The following is a 19,105-nucleotide window of genomic DNA, read 5'->3' as shown; positions in this document are numbered from 1 at the left end:
GAGAGATAATGAATCAAGTTACAGAAAGAGACACATTTTCAAACAGTCAATTACAGACATCTGTTTTGCTTGTCTATACATATGTGTTGTTTTTATTTTTTCCCCCAATAAGGAGAGAGAAGCTATGAATAGGAAAAAGAAGAGAGTGATGAGAAGAAGAAAAAAAGGAAAGTTAATGAAACATGTTTTTGAAATACTTAAAAAAGTTCAGAAGGAATCACAGACAATCAGGACAGCTCTGAAAGTAACATGCTGAATTAATTACATACTTAAAAAGAAAAAATCAAGCTGTACATAACAGAAATGCAGTTTCATGTACAACCCTTTCCATTCTGTTATATGAATAGAAGTGTTTACACATAAGTTGATTTTTAAGTTCAGCATTTTTTTAAATGAGGTGAAAAATTAATCAGAAACCCTCTCTAATTTCTCCTATGGAACCAAATTTGATTATTATGATTAGCAATAATAACAACAGCTAACATTTATATAGGCTTTAAGGTTTGTAAAGTGCTTTACACATATTATCTAATTTGTTTACACATCATTCATTCAGTTTTTTAAAGTTTAAATAAATAATTGAAAGATATGGTTACTAACAATTACTCCTCTCTCCTACTGCTGCTAGTTATGGAAAAAAAAAGTCAGTTGTTCCTTTAACCCTAACCCTTGGTCCAGACAAGAACAAAATGTATTCTTTTTAAAGTAGTTGCTGTTTAACTGCTTGTGATTAGGCCATGCCAATACAACAAAATTACAACACTACCCAAATTGATTTCCAGATTCAGTGCTATACCAAAGTTCCAAAAGATTATATTACAGAATTAGAAAAAAATAATAAAATTCATCTGGAAGAACAAAAAGTTAAATAAATTTTATTTATTTAAATAAATAAAAGGAAATAATGAAAAAATAGTGAGAAAACACCCACTAGTACCAGATCTCAGAACTATTTATTATGGGTTAAAGAATATAAGGGAACATCAGTGTAACAGATTAAATACACCTATAAATAATCAAATATAGTAATTAAGTGTTCAATAAAAATAAACCCAAGGATTCCAACTACTGGAGTAAGGATTCACATTATTCATCAAAAACCATAGGGAAAGCTGGAAAGCAATCTGGTTGCAATTAGGTTTAGACCAACATCTCACACCCCATAGCACAATAAGCTCCAAATGGATATACGACCTAAAGATAAAAGGTCCTATCATAAACAAATTAGGAAAAGGAATGGTGACAATTTCTCACAACTATAGATGGAGAAAGAGTCCTTCACAAGACAAAGAACAGAAACATAGGAGACAAAATGGACAATTCTGATTACATAAAAGTGAAAAGTTTCTGCAAAAAAAAAATTAATGCAGTTAGAATTAAAAAGGAAAGTTAATTGAGAGGAAAAATTCTTTGTAGCAAACTTCTCAAATGTCTGATTCCAAGATATATAGAAAATTCAGGAGGAAAAATTGTAATAAGAAGAGCCATTCCACAATAGACAAATGGCCAAAGGATACAGAGACAGTTCTTAGAACACAGACAAGGAACTGTCACATGAAAAAACAGTTGAAGTGCAAATTGCAAATTTCAATACTAAAATGCAGATTAAAACAACTCTGAGGTTCTATTTCACAATCATCAAAATGATGAAGACAACAAAAGAAAAATGACACTTGTTAGAGGGGCTGTGTGAAGCATTGTAAATTAATGCCTTTGATGGATCTTTGAAGTGGTACAACCATTCTGAAAACCATGGACTTGTACCCCAAAAGTTACCAAGCTGTGTACCCACTGACCCAACAATATCACTACTGCAAAGAGATCAATGAAAGAGGGGAAAATCTCATATGTACAAAAATATTTATGGCAGCACTTTTTGTTATAGTAAAGAACTGGAAACAAAGTGGGTGCTCATTAACTGTGGAATGGTGGAACAAACTATGCCATATAAACATAATGAAATACTACTATGAAAAAAGGGATAGCTTCAGAAAGATTTGGGAGGCTTTGTATGAATTAATGCAGAGTGAAAACTGAAGAAACAGCTAAACAATTTATATAATGACTATAACATTGTAAAGGAAAACAATTGTGAACCACAAAAGTTCTATGATCTACACAATGACCAATCACGACTCCAAAAGGATGATGATGAATCATGCTTCCCACCTCCTGACATAAATGTGATGAACTAGAAGCACCAAATGAGACATTTTCAGACACAGTATGTGAATTTGTTTTGTGAGATAATACATATTTGTCACAAGGAAAGGCTTTAATTTTTTTATTGAGGGGGAGTTCTTTGAGGAATAGTGACAGTGATACTAAAAAAGGAAGAAAAAAGCATAAATGAATCATTAAAAATAAACAGAAGAGAACAGAACAAAGTTCAGAAGGGGACACAAACACAGAAGTATAAAAACAACTATCAAACCTGAATTATACCTTCTCTCCTGCCTCCCCCCAAAAAACCCCAAGATTTACATGATTGGAGAAAAAAAAAACTATAGATAACCAAAGTCACAGTTTCATATATAATCCCATTTTTGAAAATGTATATACTGAAATCATGTTTATTGATGTTTAAGTTCATAATAAAAAAGAATAAAATTTTTTAAAAGCAGGTTCTATTTGGGGGATGAAGAGTAAGGACAGAATTATTCAGGTAAAATACATCACTTGATTTTCTTTTCCAAATGTAGTGGGGGAAAAAATATGAAAGAGGCAAATACACAAATAAATATAGTATTGTATTATGAACTCATACCAACAAAACCAGATAAAAGTAGTCTGAGTTATGAACATGTGATTGCTAATGTCCTGGCTATATGAACAATGGCATAATAACTCCCCTGCCAACCCTAAAACTACTCAATTCCCTACCTCTCCAGCCACAAAGCTCCCCCTAAACAGATAGTACCACCAGATGATTGGCACAAGGAAATCCTAACCCTAATATTCCTCACCATTTCTTTTATTACCCCTTAGAAGAATGCTACATAATCCCTACAATTCACTTTACCTATCTTGCAAAGTTTAGTTAACTAATCTCTGGTGAAATTTTTCACAGGTAAATGGCCAGAAGCAGCTAAATGGTGAAGTGAAGAGACTATGGTACTTATAATCAGGAAGACCTAAATTCAAATCCTATCTCAGACACTTCCTAGTTGTATGCCCCTGGGCAAGTCACCTAACCTCTCTCAGCCTCAGTTTCCTTATCTATGAAATGGATTGTTGTGAGGATCAAATGATTCTGTATATCCATATTATAGAACTTTACAAAAGTATAAATGTTAATTATTACTATTATGATTAAATATCCTGTCTTTCACTATCTTTCAACAGCTGCCCAGTTACACTAAGAAACTTTTTCTTTTTTTGCCATTTTTAGCTCAAAAAGACCCTAATCATGGCTGATATAAACATAATAGTGCCAATCATAAAGCTACACAAAGGAAAAGAAAAATCAAGGAAAGTTGCAAGCAAAATTGGACACAATAAAGAATCTACGTCACTGTTATGGGAATGGGAATTTAAGATCTTCCCTACTCCTAGGCCCTTTGATAGGCTTAAGTGACTCTGAGAACCTTCCTTGATTTGAAAATATACTCCTAATAGGCCAAATGTGGTCACATGGAGCCTGTGGCAGGAGGCTTATTTTTCAGGAATGCCCACGCCTTGGTGCTTTGTGATTGGGCAGTGGGTCAAGAAGGTTGTGACATTCTCTGAGCCAGGTGAAGGCTATATATACCCTGATATGAGATTTTGTTTTGGGGCTCACTTTGAGAAGAGTTATGTGATTTGACCAGACGATACTCTGGTCAGTCACTGAGCCCCCCAGCTTTGAAAACCCAGATGTTGGTGCTTCCCTCTCTGGTAACTGTGTCTAGGTATGGATGTAATGGTCAAACAGTTGGAAGCCTGTCTGCTGAACTGTTTCTCTGTCTGCTTGTAACTTCTGTCTGTAAACTCTGAAGTTCGGGGTGCTGACCCTTTTCCCCTGAACTAGGTAAATGACATGTTTGATTAAAGCAATATTGTTAACCCATTTTGAGTTGCTTTCCTTTAGAAAAGCCGTTCTAAGAACCTGTGTTGGCAGCTATCCTGGGGATGCTAGGGTGCTTGCTGCTACAGTCTTCAAACTCAAAAGTCCTAGAAAGTATCAGGATGTCTATCTATTCCTGAATCCCTACAGAATGCTCCTTTTACCTGCACATCACTAAGCACCAGAACTCAAGATAAACAAATACATACTTCTGTTCTTTCTTTTAATTTTAATTACTAATGTCACAGCAGTATTTCTGTCTACTATTTTTCATTACAAATGTGTGGTAGTTCAGTCATGCTAGAGAAGACTTTTCAAGGTTAGTTTGGGACCTAATCCACCACTTTCTTATAACAATATGTCTATGGGAAAATAAAGACAACCTATAGATAAATTTCTGGAATATAATCCATTTATAAGGCTAGGCCTTCTTATATAAAATGGTTTCCATTTTTTAGAAGCAAATTTTTTTCAGGTGACAGTCTAACTCCATATGCTGCCTCTGTTTGAGGATTCATGAACCCCATGAAATAAGCAAATAAAGCTTTGAAGCAAGAAGTTTAAAAAAAAAAAAAGGTCACCCATACTTGGAAATTGTCACCAGTTAAAGGGTACTGTTTAATTCTGAACTCCACCACTAAAGGATGACAAAACTTAGAAAGTTTCCAGGGGAAAATCGCAAAGGAAACTAAAGAGTTCAAATAAGTCCAGTGATGAAAAGTTAAACAAACATGGATTATTAAAATTAAAAAACAAAAAAAGGAGCTTTCCCACCTGCCTTCAAGGTCATTTCACAAGTGACGCCTACAACAACCCAAGCAAGTTCTAGAAGTTGCTGTCCACTGGGAAGCAGTGGATGATGAGCTGTTTTGTACATTTGGCCACATAGTCAGAGACTGGCTGTTTAAAACTCAGACACTGTCTTAATCAAAAGAAGTATTACAAAAGAATTGTCTTTTTCCAGTAAGGATACAATAAGATAAGTGGATTTAAAATACAGCACTTATAACAGGAATAGAGAACTTTCTAATGGCAAGAGTTGAATAGGACGAAAATGCGCTGCTAAAGAGTTTGCAGAATCTCCTTCTCGAACATTTCAGGAAAGGGGCTAACAGTTTTCTGCACAGTTCTGTTAGGAGATGGGGAGAGATGGATTTCTTGAGTCTCCTTCCAAAAATATGATCATATGGTACACTGAGTATAAATACAAAGTAGTTTCATAAGCACTAAAAATACTTAAATTTAAGTTATAATATCTTGGCATACTAAAGAAAAGGAAAAGGCACATATTTTGAAGCTTTTTAACATGATTGTTTCTTGGAAGAGCACACTCACAGTCAAAGCATTAGGAGAAAACAAACAAGTTTCCTCTCTAAAAAGGTCAAGGAGTCTCAGATTTCGGTAACCTACATTTTCTCAGTACATGTTGCTTCTGGGGAGGTGTGAGAAGAAAGGGCTATCACTGATGGACACGTTAAGTGCTACTAAATCTAGCCACAATTTGATAAGTTATACAGACTTTGCCAATCAAAATCTAAATTTATCTTCAGATAACTGGCTGAAAGTATACAACTGAGTAGTCTACATACAGACAGCTGAGGCAGGTGGTGGCTTTACTTTTTTTGTCTGTTTATTGAAAATGTGGATGTTATCTGAATTCTATTTCTTAGCACCAGAGAAATTCTAAAATGAATCCCTAGATCAATGACCAGTTATCTTCTTGTTCAAAATGGGATATGTTCCTGGATAGACTAAACGACAATTCATCCAACAACAGCTGGTTTACTAGCGGCCAAAATCTGAGTCAGGGCAGATCCTGAAATAAAAAGCCTCATACTGAGGCAATGGAGCCTTCTGTCTATCTCTTATTTGGCATTTACCTACCACTCACTTACATGTATGTACATACACATACACACACACACACACACACACACACACACTTCTCCAACAAGATTATAAGCTCTTTGAGGGCAAGGGCCATATCTTATAGTCACTTCAATTTAAGATTTATTAAGCCTAGTATGTGCAAAGTATCCTGTTAGGCACAGGGGATATAAATATTTTTAAAATGACAATCCTCCCTTAAGAAATTTCACATTCTCCTGGGGGGAGAGAAGGAGGCACAACATATACATAAATAAGTATAACACAATGTACAGAGTAAAAGGATTATCTCCTTATTCAAAGAGAATTATCTTCCAGCTAACCTAGATGACAGCTCATCCAATAGCTGTTCTACCAACTGCTGAAATCTGATGCCGAGGTGTACTAGAATCAAGATGATCTGCTAAAAAAATAGGAGGGAAATCACCCTTTCAGCTGGAAAGATCCTATAGTTTCAGGACCAAAGAACAGAGTAAAAAATATTGGACTATGAGTAAGGAAACCTAGGTTCTAGTCCTGCCTAGGCACTAATTAGAAGTATGACACTGAGCTAGTCATTTGCCTTCTCTAGACCACGGCTTCCTCATCTGTAAATTCAAGACATTAGATTAAATGATCTCCACAGTAAGCCTTCCTTGCATTTCCAACAACTCCCAGAAAGCCCACTCCCAAAAAAATATCTGGGAACTAGTTGATGATTTATACACAAAGAGGCTAGACAGAGTGGCAACTCCTCTTTTTCCTACTTGAGGGCTATTCTCCATTCCTTTTTATGCCCAAATCTAGAAAATATTAGATTACTGAGAGGCAAGAAAATAAATAGCATCTCTAGCACAAAAATGAATAAACTGGGTACCTCTCCTTGAGCTAGCCAGATACGTAACTTTCTAGGGACTGGGCACAGAAGACAGAATGCCTATTTATTTTTCTTGCTAAGGCAGCTTCAATGATTAAAGTGAATATTACAGTTTTTGCCTTTGTAGATTCTAATTCAATTAGGTCTCAGTTTATAAAAAATTTTTCGAATTATAACTATACTTAAATACAGTTATTCAAAATATAAAAATTGTTCCAAAACAATAACAATACTAAGAGACATGTATATTGGAGCAAATACTGAGGTTTTGCCTCATGCTCAGCAAATTAAATTGGCAAAGGTTATAAAATACGGGAAATCAACCTTGCAGAAAGATGGGTACATAGCTGCTTTGTTGGTGGACCTATAAATATGTTCATCCATTCAGAAAAGAAACTTGGAATCATATAAAGAAAGCAGTAAAACATACGCTTTGACACACAAATTCCATTGGATGAATGAAGAATTTATTATGTGCTTCATATGTACAAAGCACTGCATTAAACTCTGAGGATAAACTGAAAAATAAAGTAGTTCCTGGTCTCAAGGAGCTCACATTCTAATGGAAGAGACAATACATTGGGAAGATTTCAGCAGCAAATCAGATGGGAAAGTCCCATGGTCCTTAGGATACAGCAGCAAAGGAAATGGTAATACCTCTTCTTTAATGTTATTTCCGCCAATAAAAAGCATATAAATTTCTGATTTTGAACTTAAATAGTGGCAAGTACTTTGGTGATTAGAACATTTTTTTCCCTGGTCTTCAAAAGATTTGACCGTAAGAACTTGTACAAGTAGTTGGCAGGCTGCATCTTGACAAGGGTTGCTTCCCAAGATGATGACTAAGGGAACTGGGCTGGAAGTAGTGCTATTCCAAAAAGCTCTTGGGTTCAGGATCCTGAGCTGTCTCCGTCAGTGTCTGAGAGGAGATGTTGGCCAAGGTAGAGCTTGTGGTGGTTTGACTTGCCTTGTACAGGCTGCTTCCTGTCTCCCACTCAAATTGCCTTGCTACTTCAGCTAGGGTGGTTTGCCTGCTCTGCATTTGACAGTTGGTTGGCAATTGGTAGGAATGTCTGGCCCCTTTTCCACAAGAGCCACTTCCTTAAATGATGGCTGTGAGGGCTGGGCTAGAAGCAGGGCCAATAGTTATGTGTGGTGATGCTACCTACACTCAGAGTTCCTGTGACTACCTAAGGTTCCTGTTGGTAGCAATTGATGATGGTGATAAGAAAGCAGTGCCCCTTTTCCAAAATAATTTCAATGTTCAATGGAGCCTGCAAGGGCTGGGGCAGATTAGTGACAAAAAAGAAAGGCTTCATATATGCCAAAATACCTTTGCAGTACTTTTTGTGGTAACAAATAACTGGAAACAAAGTAGATACCCACCAATTGAAGACCAGCTAAACAAAAACTGTGGGACATGAATCACTATGCTGTGATTATGATGAGTAAAGGAAAATATGGAAAGACTTCTATAAATTGATACAAAGTGAAGTAGAATCAAGAATAGAAACAACAAAGACAATGACAACGATGTCACTGAAAGCATAACAAAAAAAGAAAACAAAACTGAATGCACTGAAAATTATAATGATCAAGTTTGACCCCTTGGAAAAGATATGAGAAGACACTACTGCCTGCTTCTCTATAGAGGTGAGAGACCTATGGGTATGGAATAATTTTTCCCCCTTCTTCCTCTTTTTTCTTTTTGTTTTTGTTATTTCTTATAAAAGGATGGCTCTCTGGGAAAGGATGGAGGAGGGATACAATGGGAATTATAATAACAGAAGAACAGATAATAATAAGTAAGCAATAGATAATAAATGCAAAGCACTGGCAGAATCTTTTTTTAATTATTTTTTTCAATCAGTAAAAATTTCCCTTCTATCCCTCTTATCTCACTCCTAATTAAGAAAGAAAAAACAAGATGTCTATTTATAAACAACCATAGTAAAGTAAAATAAATTCCCATATTGCCTATTTTCCCCCATTACTACCAAAAAAAATAATATTTCATTCTGCAGTCTGAGTCTTTTACTTATCAAGAGATAGGAAGTATGTTTCATCATCAGTACTCTAGAATCATGGTTGGTCATTACACTGATCAGAGTTCCTAAATAATCTCATGATTTTACAATGTTGTTTTCATTATGTAAATTGTTCTCCAAGTTCTGTTCGCCTCACTCTGCATCAGTTCATAAAAAGTCTTCCAAGATTTCTCTGAGACCATCCCCTTCATTTCTTAAAACACAAAAGGGTAATCCATCACATTTATATACTATAATTCTTTCAGTCATTGCCCAATTAATGGATACCCCCTCAGTTTCCAATTCTTTACCACCTCAAAAAGAGCTATATTTTTATTCTTGGAGTTTGTTTCACTTAGTAGTAATTCCTCTTTTAATCTACTCTCCCTCTAATTCTCCTTTCTCCTTTCCCCCATTTCCATCCTATTTCCCTGTTAAATAAAATGTATTCCCTCCCCAAAAATAATTAAAATGTATTTCTCTGCCCAACCCTGTGTGTATGTATGTGTTTGTGTGTGTTCTTCTCTCCTTTAAATGCTTCAGATGAGTGAGGTTCAAGTGTCAGTCACTCCCCCTTATACCCTTCCTCTTTGTTTGCAGACTTCCACCTGCATCCTAATTATGTGAAATAATTTTCCCTAACTTCTTATTCATTCCCTCTCTCCCCCAAACACATATCTTTTATGGTCATCAAGACATAACAGAACCAATTCCAGGTCTTCTGTCTAATCAGACAGCCTCTTCATCATTGATGATAAATTTCAAAGAGGGGGCACATATCATCTCTCCATATTAGAATGTAAACAGTTTATCCTGTTTTAGTCTCTTATGATTGTTCATGTTTACTTCTTTACATTTTTTTCACTAGAAGTTTTAATAATCAATAAAAATGTACAAAAATATGCAAATCAGAAATGCTTTACAACGTGTACCAAATTGTCAATACTTCTCACCGAGCTGGTAAAGTCTTTATATTTCTCTTAACTCTCATGTTTGCATTTCAAAGTTATTCCACAGCTTTGGTCTTTTTATCAGGATTCCTTGAAAATCCTCTGTCATTAAAAATCTATTTTACACCTGCAGAATTATACTCAGTTTTGCTGGATAAGTTATCATCTGTGGTTATGAGCCCAGATGCTCTGCATTCAGGAATACTGTATTTCAGACTCTCCACTACTGCATAATATTGGCTACTAAATTATGTGTGATCCTGACTGTAGCTCCCTGGTACTTGAATTTGTTCTTTCTAGATACTTACATTATTCTTTCTTCGGCCTGGAATATCTAGATCTTGGCTATAATGTTCCTGCAAGTATTCACTTTGGGGTTTCTTTCAAGAGATGACTGATCAATCCTATTTCCATTAGGTGGTACAGTGGATAAAACACCGGTTCTGGAGTTAGGAAGACCTAAGTTCAAATCTGTCCTCAGACATGCATGACCCTGGGTAAGTCACTTAACCTTTGTTTACCTCAGTATCCAGCATCTACCTCCCCGTTATTACAATAAAATAAAATAATATTTGTAAAGTGCTTTATAAATCTTAAAACACTATAAAGGTACTAGCTATTATTATTATTATTCCTTTAATCAATTCACACACAATATGGATTTGAGGTCCTTTACCATGCTGGTTGCTCTTATTTGGACAAAGTATTCAACATTCATTCATTCAGCAAACATTTATTAAGCACCTACCCTCTGCAAAACACCTCATTAGGTGGTGGTTGTTGGGGGTAGAGAGGAAGAGACATTACATTTAGATAAAATGGGATTTCCAAACTCAGAACTTAAAATCTAGTGGTAAATGAGATACTAATCGCAATAACTGAAATGTACAAGTTTACAGGATTCATGATTCAATTTGACAAATATTTATTAAGTATCTACTATATGCCAGGCACTCTGTCAGGTGCCAGGGATGTTAGCATTGACTTCCCAGGGTCATTGTGAGGATTAGATAATATAATATCTGTAAATGTCTGTAAAGCATTTAGCACAGTGCTTGCCACATACACAGTAGACATTTAATAAATGCTTGTTTCCTTCTTTCCATCCTTCCCCGTATTTCTAAGAGGTGTGGGCAATTTTCTTTCATGATGTCTTGAAATTATAATTCTTTGATCCAGTAACAATAGCCTCCTTGCTGTTCCATACCTACGAGACCCTCCAAGTCTTGTCTGTAGGCATTTTCTCTGACTATCCCCAAAGCCTGGAATGCTCTCCCTCTTCATTGCCACTTCCTGGCTTCCCTGCCTTCAAGTTCCAACTAAAACCACAATTTCTCCAGGAAACCTCTCCCAATCCCTCTTAATTCTAGAGCCTTCCTTCTGCTAATTATTTCCTATTTATCCTATAGAGTGTTTTGTCCCTATGTTTGATAGCTGCTTCCCCCATTAGATTCTGAGTTCCTTGAGGGTAAGAACTTTCTTCTATTTCTTTTTTTGTCTCCCCAAACTTAGAAGTCTGGCATTGTAGGAACTTAATAAATGATTACTGACTGACTGATTTAAATAAGATATTTAGACTCCTTTTTTGGTGATGTCTTTCAGGTAATTCAATCCTTAAATTATCTCTCTTTGATGTTCCAGATTAGTTGTTTCTATTATAACATACTTTATATTTTCTCCTATTTTTTTCAGTATTTCAGTTTTGCTCTATATAACAGTTCTTGTCTCAGTAATTAGCTTCTCTTTGGCCCATTCTCACTTTTAAGGAGTTGCTGCTTGGGCAAAGTTTTATGCCTCTTATGCCAAGTTTTAATTCCCTTTCTTCCATGACTATCATTTCTTTTCCAATTTTTTTCCTCTAGAGCTCACTTTCATTTATAAGAACATTTAACTTTTTTAAAAACTCTTGCTTTTATCTCTTTTAGTAATTCTAATTGAATATGCCCAAGCCATCGTTTTCTTCCAGGTTTTAGTTATAGATATTTTGGAGTCATTGTATTTCTTCTAGGTGTTATGTCTTGAGTGATCCTGTTACCAAAATAGCTTTTTATGGTGTAGTTCTTTTTTTGTTGACTCACTCTTAACAGCTTACTTCCTAACTTCTGACTTGATACTAGAGCCAGGCTCTGCAAACTTCTAAGAACTGTGATGGTCCTACCACTGCTTCCTTGGGATATTGAGGGTTGTGCTATTCCAAGATCTCAAGGGCAATTTAGGATTGGAGAACTGCAAATTGCCTGATATAGGGCAAAATCTCACCACCATACCCACCTCTGAACTCTGCAAGTTCCTGACCTGAGAGCTCCTAAGCAACAGGCCTGTGAGCCTGCCTGTTTGGAGTTTCAGGAAACTGCTATTAGAATCATCCACTATCAACAAGCTGAAAAGTTTTGCTGATTCAGAGTGACAGAACTGTTGGTGTCCACTTAGTCCCAGATTCCTGCCCTGGTTATTCCTTTATAAATTTAAAACTGAACTACAAGTTGGAATTGAGACCCCACTCCACACCTAAAATGCAAACCACACAGCTGTTGCTTGCTTCTAAATTTGCTTTTAGCTCAGTACACAGTGAAGGGCCTACAACTGCTCCTCACTCTGGAATGCCATCCCAGGAGCAGGTCTACTCCTCACAGTCCACCCTGGATCTGGGACCTGGAATTGGATAGTTTCACAGCTGACAGGTGGCACCTGTTGTTTCACCCTGAACAAGTTTAAGCCCCACTAAGTTAGATCTAGGACCTTCTCTTACCCTGGTGCCCAGCCTCACCCTGAGTTGGAATGATGCCCTCCTGACTAGACCCAGACCCCAGTGTTCAAAGACCTCTCTATCATTCTATGCCCACCTGGGCTAGAAAAATGACACAATTTGTTTTTCTTGGATTTACCTATCAAGATTTGGTTTGATACATTTTCTAGATCTGTTTGGAAAGGAGGGAAATTCCCTGTACTTTTTCCACCATCTTGGCTCCACTCTCTAAAAAAATGGCATAGTCTTTTAATATTGGTGTTAGGAGCCCCAAAGTCACAGCTATAACTAGCATAGGGCAAACTAAAATTTGATCCAGGATGTCAAATATGGAGGTGCTGAAATCAGTCAACAAACATTTACTGAGCACAAGGCATTGTGCTAGGTAATGGTGAAACAAATACAGAAGCGATGCAGTCTCTGGACCTTACATTCTATTAGGAGGATACAGCATAGTCACAAATAAGGAAATAGAGGATATATGCAAAATAAAATTACAGAGAGCAAGTAGGGAGGCAACAAGGAGGCACTAACAACTGATATAACAACAAGGGAGCATAAAAACAAAGTAGAAACACAAATGCATTTTTAAAAATAAATGCAGTTATTTACCTTTTCAATACAGCCAGATTTTTATTATCTACCAAGCAAGGGGGATCTTTTTGTAATTTATCCAAAATATGCTTTTAATTTCTTCCTGACATAATTGCCTCTTCTTGTTTTATCCACAAGTCTATCACAACTCCTTTGCTTAGATCAGCTATTCTTCATAAAGATGATGCTTACTAACTCATCATCCTGTAAGATCAAATCAATTCTGAAATTCACACCTCCTCAGTAACCCCTGCCTCTAACTGTGGAGGGTGGAGGGTGGAGGTGGAGGAGGGGAAGGGGGAGGGGGAGGGGAAAGGTGGACAAGACATTGGAGAGTTCCTTCCAGATTCTCCATTTAAGGAGGGTGCCCAGGGCAGCCATTTCACATGGCTGAAGGGCTTCATCATGTTCCCTCCCTTTCTCCCATTTCTTTCACCTTTTTTTAAAGATGCAGTCTTCCCCCATAGAAATCTCCTTGAGGGCGAGGATTGTCTTTTGTCTTACTTTGTAAGTGCTTAGAAGTAGGACCTTAATAAGTGTTTACTGGTTAACTGACTAACCCATCATCAGTAGGACATGAACTTAAAAGAGTTGATTAATACAGGAGATAAATGTGTTTGCTCTGAAGCATCAATTCTCATCCTAACCTCTTATAATCAGTGGCATACATGTAGGATGTGGCTGACCAGGGTTTCAAGTGTAGTTTATGGCTAAGAAACAGAATGAATCTCAATTCTTAACTAAAGCTAAGAATGTAGGACCTGGAACTGGATTTTTAATGTCACAGCTGCCAGTTGGCACCTGTTGTTTCACCTTGAACAAGTTTAGACCCCTCTATGTTAGATATAAGAACTCCTCTTATCCTAGTGCCCAGCCCCAGTGCCCAAGGTTTCTCGGCACCCTGAGCTTGAAGGGTGCACTTCTGACAATACTCAGTCTCTAGAATCCAAAGACCTCTCCAGCTGTCACCTTTTGCCCACTTGGGCCAGAAAAATGACTCACAAAGATTTTTTTTCTCTTGAATTTACCAATCAGGATTTGGTGTAGCAAGCTGTCTAGATCTGTTCAGAGGAGTACCATGCTTAGTACTATGTTCTAACAAATGAATTCGCCAACCCAAATATAAATATGCTATTAAATCTGTTAATAAATAAATCTTTCCCGCTTACCACTAACTAAAACAACTTTTTCTTTAGGTGTTCACCTATCAACAATAAACGCTATAGTACTATTGCAACAAAAGACTAGTTCAAAAGAGAACCCAGTGTCCAAGAAGTCAACGTTAGTTTTCATCAAATACTTTTAATTATTGTCAGAATTGAGTTTGTGTCTCAGGCCTAAAGTCCTAGAGGAGGGGGAAAAATGGAGACAGGAAGGACTGGTGGCCAAAGCATGTCTCCTGATGGGCATCCCTTCCTCCTGGTCTTTCTGCACTGACACTGGAAACTTAACAGTCTTGGTGCCATTAAGTCTAGTCTAATGAATGCTGCTGCAAAAGGAACCTGCAGATGTGGGAAGGACTCATCTGCTCTGCTGATTTCATTCCTCACAATGCCTCCAATCTAGGAACTGTGAGAGTTAACATAATAAATCGAGGAAGATCTAGACTAACTGATCTTTGTTCAGTTTAATGCCATGGTTTAAGCAATAAATTAAGCTTATTTTAGCTTCTTGTCCTCTACAATGAGCAATGCGTTCCTGAAATGTGAGAACAAAAATAATTCCACTGTTCAGAAAATAAATACTTATACCTACCCCCTCTCAGAATAAGCAAGCTCTTTTAAACTGAAAACCAAAGTTCAATTGTTTTACATGAATCTACCAAAAAGTCTGCACTGCTCACCTCCAACTCTGGCCATAGGAAAAAGCAGAGAAAAGCCCTCACACCACTACTTGAACTTCTCAAAGCCCAGACTAATGTAGGGAAAGATTATACTAATGCAGATCTTAAAAATGACTATCTTTCAACTCTGGGTGCCCAGATTAGGCAACCGATGCAGTGTGTAGATAAAAATCTATCCACTTGATTAACACAAGCAGTAGCTTCTTCAACTTTTAATACCTGTGTACCTTTGGTACCATTATATAACAAAATCATAGCCATAACAGGATATTATACTATATATCAACAGCTGTTAAACACATCTAAGTTGTCAACATTTGAAATCCCTTTCCAAAGTAAGTTTGGATAAGCAATGAACAAGCCAAAACACATTCATCTTTTCCCTTAAATACATGGCAATCCTAAGGAAATATACTTCATTTATATCTTCAGAGTAATTTAAACAGCAAAGGATAGGTCACTTGTAACTGTACCTCGGAAATTACATGCTACTATAGAAACAAGGGGCTTACTGGTGTGGTCCTATCACACAAACAAATCACTGTCCAAGTCATTTAGGTCTCATTCAAGACTTTGAATATTTCCATACTTAAGAATTGCTTAACTATACACCACAAATGAGCAGAGATAAAATCCACCATAAACAATGACACCCATTTATAAACAATCTGATGTTTAAAATGTTTCAGAGTCCTAAAAGATACCATGGCCTCAGAGAGGAACAAAGAAAAAAATAATGGAAAATTAGAAAGCAAGAAGACCAGTGATAATTGGCCTCCAGCTCTGCTGACTACTGAAGATACAAATGTCCACTATAAAAAAGAATCAAATATCTGAAATTATGTTTATGACATTTGACCCAGTTGTCACTGATTAAATCAATATTTAGGCATACCCAAAAGCTAGAAGATACAAAATTCTTTAAATCGCAGATACCATAGAACAAATTAGTTCATAGAGGTTATCACACAAGGGTCAACAGAGAACAATATGCTTGTTTAAGAGTGAAAAAGGGAAATATTAAAACAAAATAGGCGGGCATGAAACGTTAAAATTGTGTGTAAACATTAGCTTAGTTGGTGGTAAAGAAGACTGCTGAGTTTAATTGGTCAGTTTCATTTATCTGGGTTGCAACTCAAGCAAACCCTCAACTTAAGAAAACAACTTTAGGATTTCATTTTATTCTGACCTCAAGGGCCTATGGCCCAAGGATGAAAACTAAGAAAAAGTTTGAAGGGAGTCCCCTAGAGGAAGTGAAACTGACCAATCAATTATCTCCCAGCTATACACCCTGGAGAGGAAGAGCTCTTGTATTCTTTGACAGGAAAAGGAAAAAAAAGGAACTTCAAGGTTGCAAGGGAGCTAGAGAGAAAAGGCCCAGATAAATCACTAATTCCTGAAAATAAATGTCCTCACTACAAGAATAAGTAGAGAGAGAAGTGATAAGAGCCTAAGGGGATGAAGGAAAACTAGGCTTTGGCAGAAGAGTCAGCAGCTATGGGGGTTCTAACCAAGTCACAAGTCAAACTGGAGAAAAATAACAAACAGAATGACTTTGTGTGTATTCAAAAGACCACTAGAAGTCACAAAAATTGGACTGTAGATTCTATCAGCTATGTGATGTTAGGCAAATCATTTTGGTCTTTTTGGGTCTAGAAGTTTCCTCACTTCTAAAATTAAGGAGTTGTTAACCTTTTTGTGTGTGTCATGGACCCCTTTGTCCCTCTGGACGTTCTCAGAATGCTTTTAAATTCGTAAAATCAAATACACTGGCTCACAAGGGAAACCAATTAATACTGAAAAATGGTTTTCAATATACTAAAAGTTTTAAGTTAACAGATCCCCTGAAATCTAGTCACAGATCCCCTGAAATCTAGTCACAGATCCCTTGGGAATTCATGGAACCAAGAATAAGAACCCCTGGCCTAGATTACAGAAAAGGTTACTTCATGCTGAATTTATCTGCAGCAGAAAATTCAAGTGAGAATGACCCAGGAAAATGAGGACCTAGGAGACTAAGAGCCTCAGAGAAAAACAACAGGCTGTTTCCTGGCAACAGAAAAGATGGAGTTTGTAAGCTCTATCAAATTCAAAAAAATCCACCTGATTTCAGATTCAAACAATGCCCAAGAGAGGAGGCTGCAGGAAGGTGCTGCTCCTCCTTTCTCCAAGAGAGAGAAGAGGGGAAAAAACCCAACAACAACCTAGGGGAGGTGTTACCTGCAACACCAATTCCCCTAGTCCTACAAATACCCAAATGCCTTGGTCTTGGTGAAAGGATACTTTCCCCTACTAATACAAACCTCAACCCCAATGCCTATCCTCTCCAAGATTTCCTTTTCCATGCACCCTGAAGAACCTTTCCTCCAAAAATTCCACCGCTATCTTCCCAGGCACAATCTCCTTGGGAAATCAAGAACCTACTGAGTGCTATTTCCACATTCATCTCTTGTGTTCTTCAGGAAGTGGTTACCCCCTTTCCAGACTGGTACAGCCAGGTACATCTCTAAACAGTGCCGTCCCCCTCGATGAACCTAAACCCCCACACCCTATGCCTGACATCCACAAGGAGCTGACATTTTAGGTCTCCCCAAACCTCTTATCCCCCGAATTCAAGCATACCGATACCACCCCAGATCCAGGGTCATCTGTTCCCCAATTCCCCAGTGTATGCACGATCCCCTGCTCCCCATCACTACAAGGTTCAGGTTGCTCTGGGTCTCAGTCTCCCACCCCAATGGCTTTGCAGGGAAGAGTGACCCCGGTACGGCTCCAGGGCCCCCGTGGGGGGATCTCCCCATTTCCTACTTGCCCTGGAAGACCATCCCACGGCCCCGCTGTCCTCATCTCCTCCCGGCCACCCGGTGGTCCTCCCGCCCCCCGCCCGCAGGGGTTCCCGGGCTTCTCGGCGTCAGCAGCCCCCAGAGGCTCCCGTGTGGACGTGTCCGCCGGCCCCCCGGGCTTCCCCGCTTCCTGGTCCCCAGTGACTTCCCCCTCGCTTCCCTGTAGCCGGTGTCTCTCTCTGTCTCTCTCGGTCTCTCGCCCCCTCCCCCCAACCGCGAGCGCCCCTGCTGCCCAGGGGCCCGGAGCCTGCCCTCTGGCCTCTCGCCCCGTCCCCGCTGCCCGCCGCCCCCCACCCCGGGGCCAGAGCGCCCCTGCCCCTGCCGGGTCCTCGCCGCTCCCCGCTTGCTCCGCCAACATTCGCTAGCCGGTAGCCCCGCCGTTCCGACCCGGCTGCACGCCCCTAACAGCCCCGCGCCTTTCGCTACCTTGGCCTTGGTGACGAGGTGCGTGGCCCGCTTGACCACGGCGAAGTTGCCCTTGCCGATGGTGCGGTCGATCTCGTAGTAGCCGATGCGAGCGGGCATCGGCCCGCGGGGAGCTGGGGCTGGGGGACGCGGGGGGCCGGCCGAGGGCACCGGGGCAGGCGCGGCCGGGGGTCCGGCAGCGGGCGGGGGCAGCAGGCGGGCAGCCGGACCGACTCCCCCGGCCCCGGCCCCCGCAGCCCCGCCAGCTCCGCTTGCCGCCGCCGCCGCCATCTTGTTGTGCAGAGAAACCTCCGGGACCGCGGGGAGCCGGGAGGGGGGCAGGGGGGCGGGAAAGGAGGGGGAAGCGGGGAGTACGTCACTGGGGAGGCGGGGCGCCCGCACCGCCCGGCGCCCAGCGCCATGGCAACCGCGCGTCACGTGCCGATTCGCGTCACTGCCCGGATCCATGGCAACCGTGACGTCACCTGCGCGCTCTGCCTCCCCGCGTGGGCCCAGGTTCGCTGGGCGCTGGCTCCCAAGCGCCCTCCTCTGGGGCCGAGGCTGCGGCTACTCGGAGCGTGCTAGCGAAGTTCGAGTTCCAGTTCGACCTGTCCACGTAACAGTCTTCTCCAAAAGACCTCCTTCACCCCCCTCCCAGACCCCACCACTCTTCCTGAAATTATACCAGTGTTTGACGCTAGTTAGCACCCTTTCCTCCACGTGTGCCCTAGATTTCATCCGGACCCTGCGGAGGCTTCTCAGAGTGATGTTTTGACTGGTGCACCGTCAGCGGAGGTTACACACCTTGGCCACTGGACTAGCCGTGTGACCGTGGGCAATTTATTTCAGCTCTCAGGGCCTCAGTTTCCTCATCCATAAAACAAGGGAATTGGAGGAGATTGACCTCTA

General features: G+C 39.6%; 1 protein-coding gene across 2 annotated transcripts in view; it reads right to left on the bottom strand.

Moving 5' to 3' along the window:
- Positions 1 to 18,487, bottom strand: part of SIK3 (SIK family kinase 3) — a 284,614-nt gene extending 266,127 nt beyond the window's left edge. For both annotated transcript variants that reach the window (XM_069080272.1, XM_069080273.1), the window contains exon 1: positions 18,218 to 18,487. In XM_069080272.1, the coding sequence (XP_068936373.1) occupies positions 18,218 to 18,487 (270 nt within the window). The remainder of the gene's footprint in view (positions 1 to 18,217) is intronic.
- Between the last annotated feature and the right edge of the window lie 618 nt (positions 18,488 to 19,105).

This window comes from Petaurus breviceps, unplaced genomic scaffold (genome assembly GCF_028583685.1).
Source record: "Petaurus breviceps papuanus isolate PSGF00001 unplaced genomic scaffold, PetGlider_PUasm1.0 91133, whole genome shotgun sequence".
NCBI lineage: Eukaryota > Metazoa > Chordata > Mammalia > Diprotodontia > Petauridae > Petaurus > Petaurus breviceps.
This window is presented reverse-complemented; position numbering and strand designations above follow the sequence as displayed.